Source organism: Pristis pectinata, chromosome 3 (assembly GCF_009764475.1).
Source record: "Pristis pectinata isolate sPriPec2 chromosome 3, sPriPec2.1.pri, whole genome shotgun sequence".
Taxonomy (NCBI): domain Eukaryota; kingdom Metazoa; phylum Chordata; class Chondrichthyes; order Rhinopristiformes; family Pristidae; genus Pristis; species Pristis pectinata.
In genome coordinates, this window is record NC_067407.1 from 121,993,586 (window position 1) to 122,008,317 (window position 14,732).

Sequence of the window (14,732 nt, forward strand, 5' to 3'; positions counted from 1 at the left end):
GTCACAACTTAAGATTTACAATCATGTAAGTATGTCATATTTCAGCATCTTTCATTCAGGAAAATGTAGCATTGTCCGGAGAACTTGCACAGCACTGATAAATTAATCCAAACTCAAGAACAACCGGTTTGGGATATAATCCTTAAAATATCAGTATACTGATGTTGGCAGATATTTGCAACGTAATTAAACATTTGCACACTTTCATTTGGGAAAGCAGACTATAATGAGAACTTGTGCTGGGATCCTGCCAAGCCCTTTCAGCATGGTTCCGGGAACTGGAGGAGTAGGTCAGAGGAAGAAGGGAATGGGGAAAAGTTAGATCAAACAGATAGAGAGGCTTTGGGGAAAGAGAAGCAGAATACAGGCTATAAAAGTAGCAAGGTAGATGGACTGAAGTGTGTTTACTTAAATACAAGAAGCGTCAGGAATAAGGGAGATGAACTGCGGGCTTGGATAAGTATGGGGGACTATGATATCGTGGCTATTACTGAGACGTGGCTGACGTCAGGGCAGGAATGGATATTGAATATTCCTGGTTTTCGGTGTTTTAAGAGGGATAGGGAAGGGGGGAGAAGAGGAGGAGGGGTGACGATACTGGTCAGGGACACTGTTACGGCTGCGGAAAGGATGGATGTTGTAGAAGGATCATCTCTAGAGTCTGTATGGGTGGAAGTAAGGAACAAGAAAGGAGTAGTTACTCTACTAGGAGTATTCTATAGGCCCCCCGGTAGCAGTAGAGATATAGAGGAGCAGATTGGCAGGCAGTGTTTGGAGAGAAGCAAAAATAACAGGGTTGTTATAATGGGAGACACCAACTTCCCAAATATAGACTGGAACCTGCTTAGTGCCAAAGGCTTAGATGGGATGGAATTTGTTAAATGTGTCCAGGAGGGATTCCTGACACAGTATGTCGACAGGCTGAGTAGAGGGAATGCCATGCTAGATCTAGTTTTAGGAAATGAACCGGGACAGGTGAAGGATCTATTGGTGGGTGAGCATTTTGGGGACAGTGACCATTGCTCCATAACCTTTAAAATTGTCGTGGACAGGGACAGGTGCAGAGAGGACATTTAATTGGGGAAGGGCGAACTATGAGGCTATAAGGAGAAAACTTGGGAGTGTAAATTGGGATGTCCTTTTTGAAGGGAAATGTACTATGGAGATGTGGTCGATGTTCAGGGATCTTATGGAGGATGTTAGGGATAAATATGTCCTGGTGAGGCAGAGAAGGAATGGCAGGGTGAAGGAACCATGGGTGACGAGAGAGGTGGAACGACTAGTTAGGGAGAAGAAGGTAGCATACGTGAGGTATAAGCAGCAAGGTTCAGACAGGGCCCGCGAGGAATATAGAGTAGTGCGGAAGGAACTTAAGAAAGGGCTGAGGAGAGCTAGAAAGGGACATGAAAAGGCTTTGGCTAGTAGGGTTAAGGAAAATCCCAAGGCCTTTTTCATGTACGTGAAGGGTAGGAGGATGGCTAGGGTAAAGGTAGGTCCAATTAAAGACAAAGGTGGGAGAATGTGCCTGGAGGCAGCGGAAGTGGGAGAAGTTCTCAATGAGTACTTCTCTTCAGTATTCACCAGGGAGAGGGGTCTTGATGACATGGAAGGGAGTGCTGGTAAGGGTAATGTTCTCAAGGTTGTAGATATCAAGAGAGAGGATGTGTTGAAGTTGTTAAATAATATCAAGACAGATAAAGCTCCGGGGCCTGATGGGATATTCCCCAGGCTGCTTCGAGAGGCGAGGGAGGAGATTATTGAACCGCTGGTAAGGATCTTTGAGTCCTCGTTGTCCACGGGGATGGTGCCAGAGGATTGGAGGGTGGCGAATGTTGTGCTCTTGTTCAAAAAAGGTAGTAGGGATAGTCCAGGGAATTACAGACTGGTGAGTCTCACGTCTGTGGTGGGTAAGCTGTTAGAAAGGATTCTAAGGGATAGGTTATATGAACACCTAGAGAATCATGGACTGATTAGGGACAGCCAGCATGGCTTTGTGAAGGGAAGATCTTGCCTCACAAGCCTGATAGAGTTCTTTGAGGAGGTGACCAGGAAGATTGATGAGGGTAGTGCGGTGGATGTGGTCTATATTGGATTTTAGTAAGGCGTTTGATAATGTTCCTCATGGTAGGCTTCTTCAGAAGATCAGAGGCCAAGGGATGCAGGGAAGCTTGGCTGTGTGGATTAGGAATTGGCTTGCCTGTAGAAAGCAGAGGGTTGTGGTGGAGGGAGTGCCCTCAGATTGGAGGGCGGTGACTAGTGGTGTCCCACAGGGATCAGTTCTGGGGCCTCTACTTTTTGTGATATTTGTAGATGACTTAGATGAGGGGGTGGAGGGCTGGGTTAGTAAGTTTGCGGACAACATCAAGATCGGCGGTGTTGTGGATAGTGTGGAGGGCTGTCGGAGCTTACAGAGGGATATTGATAGGATGCAGAGCGGGGCTGACAAGTGGCAGATGGAGTTCAATCCGGAGAAGTGTGAGGTGGTACACTTTGGAAGGACAAACTCCAGGGCAGAGTACAAGGTAAATGACAAGGTACTTGGCAGTGTAGATGAGCAGAGGGATCTGGGGGTTCATATCCACAGTTCACTGAAAGTTGCCTCACAGGTGGATAGAGCAGTTAAGAAGGCCAATGGGATGTTAGCTTTCATAAATCGTGGGATTGAGTTTAAGAGCCGCGAAGTGATGAGGCAGCTTTACAAAACTCTAGTTAGACCACACTTAGAGTACTGTGTTCAGTTCTGGTCGCCGCATTATAGGAAGGATGTGGAGGCGTTGGAGAGGGTGCAGAGGAGATTTACCAGGATGCTGCCTGGATTAGAGCGTATGGAATACGAGGAGAGGCTTAAGGTGCTAGGGCTTTATTCACTGGAAAGGAGGAGGATGAGAGGAGACATGATAGAGGTATATAAAATATTGAGAGGAATAGATAGAGTAGACAGTCAGCGCTTCCTTCCCAGGGCACCAATGCTCAAGACGAGAGGGCATGAAGGTTATGGGTGGGAGGTTCAGGGGAGATGTCAGGGGGAGGTTTTTCACGCAGAGAGTGATTGGTGCACTGCCTGGGGTGGTGGTGGAGGCAGATACATTGGACAGGTTCAAGAGTTTGTTGGATAGGCATATGGAGGAATGTGAGATAGAGGGATATGCGGGAGGAAAGGGTTAGATAGTGTGAGGGTGGTTTGATGGACGGCACAACATGGTGGGCCGAAGGGCCTGTTTTGTGCTGTATGGTTCTATGGTTCAGTTGGTAAAACTCTCACCTGAGTCAACATTTTAAATTGCTGTCCAGGATTTGAGTACAAGATCTATACTAACACTTCATGTACTATAAGAACTGTTACGGACTCAGTGAAAGTCCCTTTAAGATAGAGAGTGTGTGTGTATGTGTGTGTGGGGCGTGCTTACGTCAATAGAAGATAAAGGACGTAATGACGTTGTTGAAGAAGTTAGAAGAAGAAGAAAGAGAGAGAGAGAAGGGAGAGAGACACCAGCCTGCTTGTTTTCTCTATCGATGGATGAGAAACAATAACTGTGTTTGCCACTGAAATCCATGTATGGAAGTTGGAAGTAATCCGGTGGAGTTCACTTTGTTGCTGACCTGTAGAAGGAAACAGGTATTTGTATGTGGACGACCACGGTTCGGATGCTTTTCGGGGTGAGGAAGTCACTACCGAGTAAACACTGAAGTGTCGTTTGGGTTCCATCGTGGAACATTTGGATTTTGTATGTACTCTCTCTATGTTTTTCTACATCTACATCTTATCTTCAGACAACGGTGGTTGTTGAAGAAGCCCTTGCTCATGTTTCACCTTATGGCTTGCGGAACTGAACTTTAAGAACCATTCAGGAACTGGGAGTTTTGGACTTTGTCACACACACACACGAAGAGTTTAGTTTTGGGGTTAACGTTCGAGGTTTAACATTCTTGAATTCTAACATACTAACATTTTTTTTAACTTTTATTTTACGTATTACCATAAGTAGTGATTAATAAAATAGTTTTTAACACTGAATCATGCTCGGTGTGTTTCTTTTGTTGCTGGTTTGTGACAAAATTGGGGGCTCGTCCGGGATAGTTCCCAAAGTTAACGAGATTCGTCTGGGATTGTACCCCAGATTGACGAGATTTGTTTGAGATTCAATCCAAAGATTTTTGAGGGAGGTCTGATAAATTCTTTTTTTAATTGGCTTGTGTGTGTGGAAACCAGCAGCAATGGATATTAAGGCATTTTTGGAGTCACCAACCCAAAAGGGATTGGAGGTGGTGAAAAAGGATGATCTGATAAAGATTGCTACAAGGCTAAACCTTACAGAAGTAAAGCAGTCTATGAGAAAGGCAGATATTCAGAGATTGATAGCTGGCCATTATGTGGAAAAGAAGGTGTTTGAGAAGGAAGTGTTAAAACAGTTTCCTGGCAGTGAAATAGCAATTTCTGAGGCACAGGTGCAGCTGGCAAAGATAGAAGCTGAACGAGAACAAACCCAGTTAAAGATAGAGGCTGAACGAGAGCAAAAGAGATTAGAGGCCGAACGAGAACAAAATAAATTAGAGGCCGAACGAGAGGAAAAGAGATTAGAGGCCGAACAAAAGAAATTAGAGACTGAACAAAAGCTAACTCAGATGAAGATAGAGGCTGATCTAGCAATGAAGCAGATGGAATTGAAGAGGATGGAGCTGGATAGTGAGGAGAAGGAGAAACAGAGGCAGCATGAGTTACAAATGAAGCGTAGGAGTTCGGAATCTGATTCTGATGATGGTTTTTCAGCCAGCAGGGAGGTTCGATTAGTCCCTCCGTTTGAAGAAGATCAGGTTGATCAGTATTTCCAACATTTTGAAAAGGTTGCTGTGAGTTCAAACTGGCCAAGGAAAGGATGGGCTCTTATGGTACAGAGTGTGATTAAAGGTAAAGCTCAAAAAAGCTTATTCTGCTTTGTCTGTTGAGGATGCAGCTGATTATACCAAGGTAAAACAAGCTATATTGAAGGCCTATGAATTGGTCCCTGAGGCTTATAGACAAAAATTCAGAGACTTGAGGAAATCTGCAGATCAGACTTATATGGAATTTGCCAATGGAAAGAGAATATGTTTTGAACGATGGTGCCTGGCTAAAAATGTAGATGGGGATTACGATAAATTGACAGAATTGATACTGGTGGAAGACTTTAAAAGATGTGTTCCAGCTGAATTAACAACATATTTAAATGAAAAGGCAGTGGAAACTTTACAAGAAACTGCTAGGTTGGCAGATGATTATGCTTTAACCCATAAATCCAAATGGGGACAACCTAAAACCTTTCAAAAGAGTTACAAAGACAATCCAGGTAAACTGGAGATTAAATTGGGAGGTAATCAAAAAGGAAAAGATGAAAAGAAACCAGGGCTGGAGAAACCTGTTGAGCGTACTTGTTATTACTGTAGGAAACCTGGCCACGTGATATCTAATTGTGCCCTTTTGAAGAAAAAGAAGGAAGCTGGGCCCAATGCTTGCTTTCAGGCAATTAAAAATCAAAAAGGTTTAGGAGATGCTGTTAAAGATCAGTCCTTGCAAGAGGGAAAAGCGGAAAAGTTGGAGGAGGTGAGAAAAGAATTCCGTTCGTATGTATCAGAGGGTTTTGTTTCACTGAATGATGAGTCACCCCAGGTGCCAGTGAAAATTCTTAGAGATACTGGGGCTAGTCAATCTCTCTTGCTGGACAGTGTTTTAAATTTTGGAGAAGAAAGTGACACTGGTGAAGTAAATCTAGTACGAGGCGTTACAGGTGAGACCATGTCTGTCCCTTTTCACAGGGTGATTTTAAAGTCAAAGTTCGTAGAAGGACCAGTTGAGATAGGGATAAGACCTAGTTTGCCAGTGGAAGGAGTTTCTTTGTTATTGGGAAATGACCTTGCAAATGGAGAAAATGATCCTGTGGTACGGTTAACAACCAAACCAAGGATTGATGAGTCTGAGGATGATCCAGATGTTTACCCATCATGTGCGGTGACTCGAGCTAGAGCTAAAGAATTAGCCAAGACAGACAGTCCGGTGCAGTCTGATGTAGTTCCTTGTGACAGTCCTAAACAGGAAGAAAATTTTGATGCCTTATCTGAGACTTTTCTGTCTTCACTGGAGGATCAACATCCTTACAGTGAGCCTGAATTTAAAGATTTGTCTTTGTCGAGGAAGGATTTTATGGTGGAACAGACAAAGGACCCTGAGTTGACAGAATTGAAAGAAAAAGCACTCTCATGTGAGGAGATTGAAAAGGTGCCAACTGGATACTATGTCAAAAATGGAGTGTTAATGAGGAAATGGAGACCTCCTCATGTTCCTGTTACTGAGGAATGGGAAGTTATTCATCAGGTTGTTGTTCCAAAAGTTTATAGGGATGAGATTTTAAACCTGGCCCATAGTATGCCTTTGGGTGGTCATTTTGGTGTGAATAAAACTGTAGGGAAGATCTTGAAACAATTCTATTGGCCTGGTTTGAGAAAAGATGTGGTGATGTTTTGTCGAACCTGCCACACATGTCAGATGGTAGGTAAACCAAATCAAAAACCCCCTGTGGCTCCTTTGAAACCAATTCCTGCTTTTGGTGAACCCTTTTCGAAGGTGATTGTGGACTGTGTTGGCCCCTTACCAAAGTCTAAGACTGGAAATCAGTATTTGTTAACCATCATGTGTGCCACTTCTAGATTTCCAGAGGCAATACCCCTTAGAAATATTAAGGCCAAGACAGGTGTCAAAGGCTCTTGTAAAATTTTTTACCTTGTTTGGTTTGCCAAAAGAAATCCAATCTGATCAAGGTAGTAATTTTATGTCAAAAATTTTTCAACAAATAGTCTATGAGCTGGGAGCAAAGCAGATTGTATCATCTGCATATCACCCAGAATCTCAAGGAGCTCTGGAGAGATTTCATTCTACTCTCAAAAATATGCTGAAGACTTATTGCTTTGAAAACACCAAGGATTGGGACGAAGGGATCCATTTACTTTTGTTTACCGTTAGAGAATCGATCCAGGAGTCAATCGGATTTAGTCCGTTTGAGCTTGTGTTTGGACATAGGGTGAGAGGACCTTTGGAGTTGTTAAGAGAGCAATGGGTTAATGAGGAAGTTCACTTGAGTCTGTTGGACTATGTCCAAAAATTTAAAACTCGGTTGGAGAGAGTCTGCCAGCTAGCGAGAGAGAATCTGAAAACAAGCCAGATAAGAATGAAGACATATTTTGATAGACGTGCTCGGCCTAGGACATTCGCAGTGGGGCAAAAGGTGTTGGTATTTTTCCCTAGCCAAAATAATCCCTTGCAAGCTCGTTTTTCTGGACCCTATGTTATTGAATCTCGAGTGACTGATCTAACATATATAATCAAAACACCAGATAGACGCAAGAAAACACAACTCTGTCATGTAAACATGCTAAAACCTTATTATGAGAGGGATTCAGTGGTGGCCTTGGTGGATGATGTAAAGGTTGTTTCTAGAATGCCTGATGTTGATGTTGAGGAAGGCCAATTTAGACCAAATATTGTTCCATCGAAACTGAAAAACCAAAATATCATGGAGAACCTTGAAACGAAGTTGGACCATTTACAAGTTTCACAAAAACAACAGATGAGAGAATTAATTTTAAAATTTAAAAATCTGTTCCCAGATGTTCCAAACAGAACATCGATAATTACCCATGATGTTGATGTTGGGGATGCAAAACCAATCAAACAACACCCATATCGAATGAATGTGGAAAAAAGTAAACTTGTTGATCAGGAAATCAAATACATGTTGGAAAATGATATTATTAGACATTCTACTTCAAATTGGAGTTCGCCCTGTGTTATTGTACCTAAACCTGATGGAACTGTTAGATTTTGCACAGATTACAGGAAAGTGAATGCTGTAACAAAGTCAGATGCTTACCCTATTCCTAGAGTGGATGATTGCATAGACAGAGTGGGAAAGGCAAAATTTCTTACAAAAATTGACCTATTAAAAGGGTACTGGTGTGTTCCATTAACAGATAGAGGAAGGGAAATTTCAGCCTTTGTAACCCCTTCTGGATTGTATGAATACAATGTTTTGCCATTTGGAATGAAAAATGCTCCGGCAACATTTCAAAGAATGATTAATTCAGTGATTCATGGGTTAAAACATACAGATGCATACATTGACGACTTAGTGACTGGGAATGATACTTGGGAAGATCACATCTCTGCGTTAGAAAGGTTGTTTGAAAGACTTTCCAAGGCTAACCTTACAGTTAACTTGGCTAAAAGTGAATTTGGCCATGCCACTGTGACGTATCTTGGTTATGTTGTAGGTCAAGGCAAGCAAGCTCCTGTTCAGGCAAAAGTTCAAGCAATATCTGAGTTCCTTATTCCCACAGGTACGAGGACTGTTAGAAGATTTTTGGGAATGGTTGGATATTATCGAAAATTTTGTAAAAGTTTTGCTGATATTGCTCTTCCCCTAACTAATCTTCTGAAGAAGGGAGTAAAGTTTGTTTGGACAGATTCTTGTCAAGAAGCATTTGAGAAGCTGAAAGCCATTTTATGCTACCATCCTGTGCTCAGAACACCTGACTTTGAAAAGCCATTTTCATTAGCAGTAGATGCCAGTGATGAAGCTGCAGGAGCTGTGTTGTTGCAGAAGGGTGACCTTGATGATATTGACCATCCTGTAGCTTACTTTTCAAAGAAATTTAATGAGCATCAAAAGAATTATTCCACCATAGAGAAAGAATTACTGTCGCTTGTTTTAGCCTTGCAACATTTCAGTGTATATGTTTGCACCGCTCAGAAACCATTGACTGTGTATACAGATCATAACCCATTGGTGTTTCTGAGCCGAGTCAAAAACAAGAACAGAAGGCTGTTAAACTGGAGTTTAATTTTGCAAGAGTTTGATCTCATGATAACTCACATTAAAGGCAAAGATAATGTGATTGCTGATTGTCTTTCCCGATGTTAAATGGGAAACATGTATCTGTACTAATCTGATAGTCTGTAGTTGTGTAGCATGATAATTATTAACATTACTAACTCTATGCGCGGTTAAAATTTTCTTGGGAAAATTTTTTTTTAGGTGGGAGGTGTTACGGACTCAGTGAAAGTCCCTTTAAGATAGAGAGTGTGTGTGTATGTGTGTGTGGGGCGTGCTTACGTCAATAGAAGATAAAGGACGTAATGACGTTGTTGAAGAAGTTAGAAGAAGAAGAAAGAGAGAGAGAGAAGGGAGAGAGACACCAGCCTGCTTGTTTTCTCTATCGATGGATGAGAAACAATAACTGTGTTTGCCACTGAAATCCATGTATGGAAGTTGGAAGTAATCCGGTGGAGTTCACTTTGTTGCTGACCTGTAGAAGGAAACAGGTATTTGTATGTGGACGACCACGGTTCGGATGCTTTTCGGGGTGAGGAAGTCACTACCGAGTAAACACTGAAGTGTCGTTTGGGTTCCATCGTGGAACATTTGGATTTCGTATGTACTCTCTCTATGTTTTTCTACATCTACATCTTATCTTCAGACAACGGTGGTTGTTGAAGAAGCCCTTGCTCATGTTTCACCTTATGGCTTGCGGAACTGAACTTTAAGAACCATTCAGGAACTGGGAGTTTTGGACTTTGTCACACACACACACGAAGAGTTTAGTTTTGGGGTTAACGTTCGAGGTTTAACATTCTTGAATTCTAACATACTAACATTTTTTTTAACTTTTATTTTACGTATTACCATAAGTAGTGATTAATAAAATAGTTTTTAACACTGAATCATGCTCAGTGTGTTTCTTTTGTTGCTGGTTTGTGACAGAACTATGTTGACTTGGTTAAGATATTTCACCAAGAGACCACTTTTAATCCAAAGAGAGCTGCGGTTTGAGGGAATTAGTTGATGAGAAGCATAGAATCAGAATTTACCTGGTGAGTGAAGCGACACCAAGGACTCATTCAGGAAGAGAAACCCTATTTGGGGCAATATGTTAGTACGTAATCCAGTTAAAACTAATAATTCAGCATGATGAATGACAATATACAGAACTTTGTGCATTATGCATTTTTACAACTGTAAAGTAACTGCAAAGCAGAATAGTACTAACGAGTGACACAAGTGCTCAGGACTATGTGGTTTCAATCCCAAGAATTTGAAGCAAGTAAAACTCCAAAAATAAATTTGGCATTTGATTGTTTGGAAATCTTGATGATCAGTCTTCTGGCTCATTCATTAGTCCAGGGAGTAGACGTAGGGTGTACGGTCAGTCGAGGGGTTCCAAGTGTGTCCGGGGCTGGGCTCCAGAGTGTGGGCTCAGTATGTGCCGGGGCTGAGGTTTGGAGTCCGGAACATCAGGGGTCAGGGTTCATGGGTAAGTTTGCGGCAGAGCCAAGGTCTGGAGTGCTTGTGCATTTCCTGCTCTGTTTAAACTCAACGGATTCACTGGAACATTTATTATGCTACTCTGTAACTTCCAAAAATAAAAAGTGAAATAAAATAGTCTGGAAAATCTGCTAGTCTGACATCACTAAAGTCCCAACATGCCAGATTATCAGAGTTTTACTGTATATACCAACTATAATTTTATGAAGTTCTCTTGATTTGGTAAATATTTGTTTATATTGGAAAATTGTGCATGTCACTTTGCTACACAAGAAAGATGAGAGAAGGAAACCAGGGAATTTTAACGTCTGTTGTTGGGAAACTAACAACGTTATAACTAAGGGTAGATTGATTGAGTAATTTGAAACTTTTCAGGTGATTAGAGCAAGCCAATATAGAATTGTAAAAAGGCATGGTATACCTGACAAACTCAATTGAATTTTTTTAACTAAAGTAATGGACAGGGTAACATCTGCCCTTGTGATTTGCAGGAACTTTTTGAAGTTCATTTGATGGAAAAGGTCTCATAAGAAACTGTTAGCTAAAGCTAAAGTTCATGGAATTGAGGGCAATTTATTGACCTAGCTACGGAATCAGCAAAGTGGTGGATAATTGTGCCACCCTGCTAACTCTGCAAAGGTTACTCACTAGAATGATACCTGAACTCCAAAGCTTAAATTAAGGGAGGAGATTAATGAAACAAGTGTATATATTGTTAGGCATTGGCCAGGAATTGGCTTTCAAACATACTTCACGAATATTTCTTAAGAAGAACCTGCTACCTAGATCAGCCTGGACCTGATCAGTGAGGCCTCGAGCACTGTAATTGGATTATGTAGGCAGACCAAAACAAGTTCTGCTGACAAGCCTTTGAGAATACCTTAGAGTGATGACAAAGACATGCTCTCAGCTTTGACATTTCCCAAAGCTGTCAACATTTTTCAATGCTTCTTAAAATTAGTGACATTCTGAATCATCGAAAAACTTAAAAATGAAATAAACTAAAACATTGTCAAAAACACAATAAACAATTTACAAACAAATAATTAAAAGAAATAAGTTTCTTCATTTCTAACTTTCTACTCATACCCAGGAGGGTAAATGCCACAAGTTTGTATGAAACTGCTGGTAAAACCCAGCAAAATCCAGGCCCATGTATCAGTCATGATCTCAATGAGTGAGGGAACAGTCTCAAAGTAGTGCAATAGCCCATTCCTGTGTATTCTGTACCTTTCTTTACAACATGTTACTTTGGGGTGAGAGGTTTTTGTTTCTTCCTTTCAGCAGAAATTTCAAATGGATAGACTGTAGCATGACAGAGAAACCACATTCCAATCCCAAATAAATGTTTTCATCCATATAAAGGAGCATGCAGATAGGAATTGCTAAGGATTAAAGTAGCATATGTTTTGATTACAAAGATAATTTCCTACAAAATATTACCTATGCACTTAAATCTAAATAAACCTTTCATGAAGAAATGGGTGTGAAGTACAGGTTTAGTTATCTAACTGCAGAATTAGCTATTGACAAACAAATGATTAGAACTATAATCTAGCTACTGATTCCTCACATGAAAATGATGCCAATATTTCTATTGTTGATCTGATGCATTCTGTTACCACATAGCCCTTACAAGACTGTTATAACTGTTTTACATGATTTTTGTTTTAAAAAAAACTAGAGGCATACTTTTAATTTGTTTATTCATGATCTTTCGAACATCATTTTGGATGTTCCATGATGTGTTGATGATCAGAACCGGTAACAATTCAGCAGTGGTTGTTTGATGCTGGCAATCTTTTATCAGAAAACTCAACCTTAGCTTTTTAAAAGCAGTTTACAAATTGAAGTCACTTCCATTAATCAAAAATTCTTTGCTACATGTATTTTTAGTAGTTTATCAGAGTAACAGGAAAATCAATTCAAAAAGAAACATGTCACTGAAATAATGGAAGATAACACAGCCACATCCATTCCCCGAGAGAGTAAAGAGGAGATTTTCATCTCAGCCACCTCAGGGTGAAATTGGAGTATATCTGCTTCATTTCTTGTAAAGCAGTGTACCGGTAAAAAGTCCCATTATAAAGATTATCAAAAACATGTACAATCTGGTAGCATTCAGAGAGGCTGCTTGCCTAGCTTGTGGTTACTTACCGATGGATGAAGTGGTTTTCCTCCAAGTACTGGCAGCCCCGAGCAATGTCACGAGCCACATTCAGTAAGTCTAGCATGCTGAGAGTTGATAGTTGCCCCTGTGATATCATAAGACATTAATAAATAGTTGTAGCCAAGGAAGTGTAAAGATAGCATGCTGCTAACAGAAGTGACACACAAGAATACTTTTGTGCTCAGATAAGTTACATGCTGTCTTATGTAGCTTGTTTTGTAAGGAATAGGTAGAAGGGCTGCCCCTTACAAGGTCAATGGAAATCTTAATATAAGACCAGGACACACACAATTAAAGGATGCCTAATTTCTTACCCTTCATAGTCACTTCTGTCAGAATTATAATGGAAGTCTGCAAGAGGGTTACAAATTTCAGTCCCAATAAGTCCAAAAAAACATTTATTTGTTTTAGTTACAAAGCACATGACAGATTCCAGTGTTTGCAGTTCTCTGTTTCCTTGTCCAAGTTTTGATAATCAGGGATGATGATTGTCATTAAGATCCCTAATGCTTTGGTCACTAAATTCAAGGACAAGAGATTTAAAATTTCCTGGGGGATCCCTAGGGAAATAAACTGAATGGCTCTTTAAGTACTGACCCAGCCTGGCAATTTCATTAGTCTACTGACCCTTTGGCACATCGCGTCTATGCCGACTTCATTGCCCATCTCCACTAATCCCATTTGCCTGCAGTTGGTCCGTATCCTTCCAAGCCTTGCCTATTTAAGTTCCTGTCTAAATGTCTCTTAAACATAGTGATTAAATCGGATCCCACCACTTCTATTGGCAGCGTGTCCCAGATATCAACCACTTTCTGTATAAAAAAACACTTTCCCCTCAGACCCCCTTTAAAACTCCTCCCTCTCACCTTAAACCTATGCCCTGTTGTTTTTGATACCTACAACATGAGAAAAATGATACTGATTCTCTTCCCTATCTATGTCTCTTATAACTTTATATACCTCTGTTGGGTCACCCATCAGCGTCCTTCGCTCGAGGGAAAACAAGCCCAGCCTGTCCAATCTCTCCCCATAACTAAAGTCCTCCAATCCAGGCAACATCCTAGTGAATCTCCCCTGCACTCTCTTCAACACAACCACCTCCTGTGTGGTGACCAGAAATGCACACAATAACCAGGTGTTGCCTAACCAGTGTCTTTCAAAGTTGCAACTTTTACACTCTATGAAGGCAAGCTTGCCAGTTGCCTTCTTCATCACCCAATCGGCCTGCATTGCCATTTTCAGGGAACAATGGACTTGAACCCCAAGGTTCCTCTGTTCATCAACATTTCTTAGCATCCTACCATTTACTGTATGTATCCTACTCCTGTTTGACTTCCCAAAATGCATGTCCTCGCACTTGTCACAATTAAATTTCATCTGCCAACGCTCTGTCCAACTTTCTATCTGATATCTATCTTGCTGTAGCCTTAGACAATCTTCCTAACTATCAACAACACCACCATATTTTTGTTGAGGATGCAAACTTAGTCATGATGCCTTCTACATTCATATCCAAGTCATTAATATACATCACAAACAACAAGAATACCAGCACTGTTCCCTGTGGTACACTACTAATCAGAAAAGCATCTCTCTACCTCTTCCCTCTTCATCCTATCACCAAGCCAATTTTCAATCAAATTAGCCAACTCATCTTGGATCCCAAGTTGCCTTAACCTTCTAGATCAGCCTACTTTGCGGGACCTTGTCAAATGTCTTACTAAACTCCACATAGAAAATGTCTATCATCCTGCCTTCATCAATCTTCTGAGTTATCTCCTCAAAAAACTCAAATTAATGAGACAGGATTTCCTTTGAAAAAAGCCATGCTGACTATCCCTGATCAGCCCCCGCCTTTCCAAATGCAGATAAATCCTATCCCTTAGAATTTTTCTCCAGTGATATCTATACCACTGACATAAAGCTCACTAGTCTGTTGTTACTTGGCATATCCCTGCTGCCCTTCTAAAGTAAAGGACAACATTAGCTATCTTTCAGTCTTCTGGTACCTCACCTATGGCTAACGAAGATGCAGAAATCTCCGTCAGGGCCCCAGCTATCTCCTCCCTTGGTTCCCATAGCAACCTGGGATAGATCTCAACTGCCCTGGGGAGTTATCAACCGTTTTGCATTCCATGATATCTAACACCTTCACTTTCTTAAAACTGGCATGCTCTAGACTATCAATGTACCCCTCCCTGAACTCACTGTCT

At 41.1% G+C, this 14,732-nt stretch overlaps 2 protein-coding genes across 2 annotated transcripts in view; one reads left to right on the plus strand and one right to left on the minus strand.

Moving 5' to 3' along the window:
- zgc:172090 (uncharacterized protein LOC565611 homolog) overlaps positions 1-5,110 on the plus strand; it is a 144,076-nt gene extending 138,966 nt beyond the window's left edge. Inside the window, exon 2 of the mRNA XM_052012957.1 lies at positions 4,165-5,110. Within this exon, the coding sequence (XP_051868917.1) occupies positions 4,216-4,944 (729 nt within the window). The 5' untranslated portion in view covers positions 4,165-4,215 and the 3' untranslated portion in view covers positions 4,945-5,110. The remainder of the gene's footprint in view (positions 1-4,164) is intronic.
- Positions 1-14,732, minus strand: part of LOC127568015 (ALK tyrosine kinase receptor-like) — a 257,341-nt gene that overhangs the window by 21,751 nt on the left and 220,858 nt on the right. Inside the window, exon 15 of the mRNA XM_052011262.1 lies at positions 12,507-12,604. Coding sequence (XP_051867222.1) covers positions 12,507-12,604 — 98 coding nt within the window. The remainder of the gene's footprint in view (positions 1-12,506; positions 12,605-14,732) is intronic.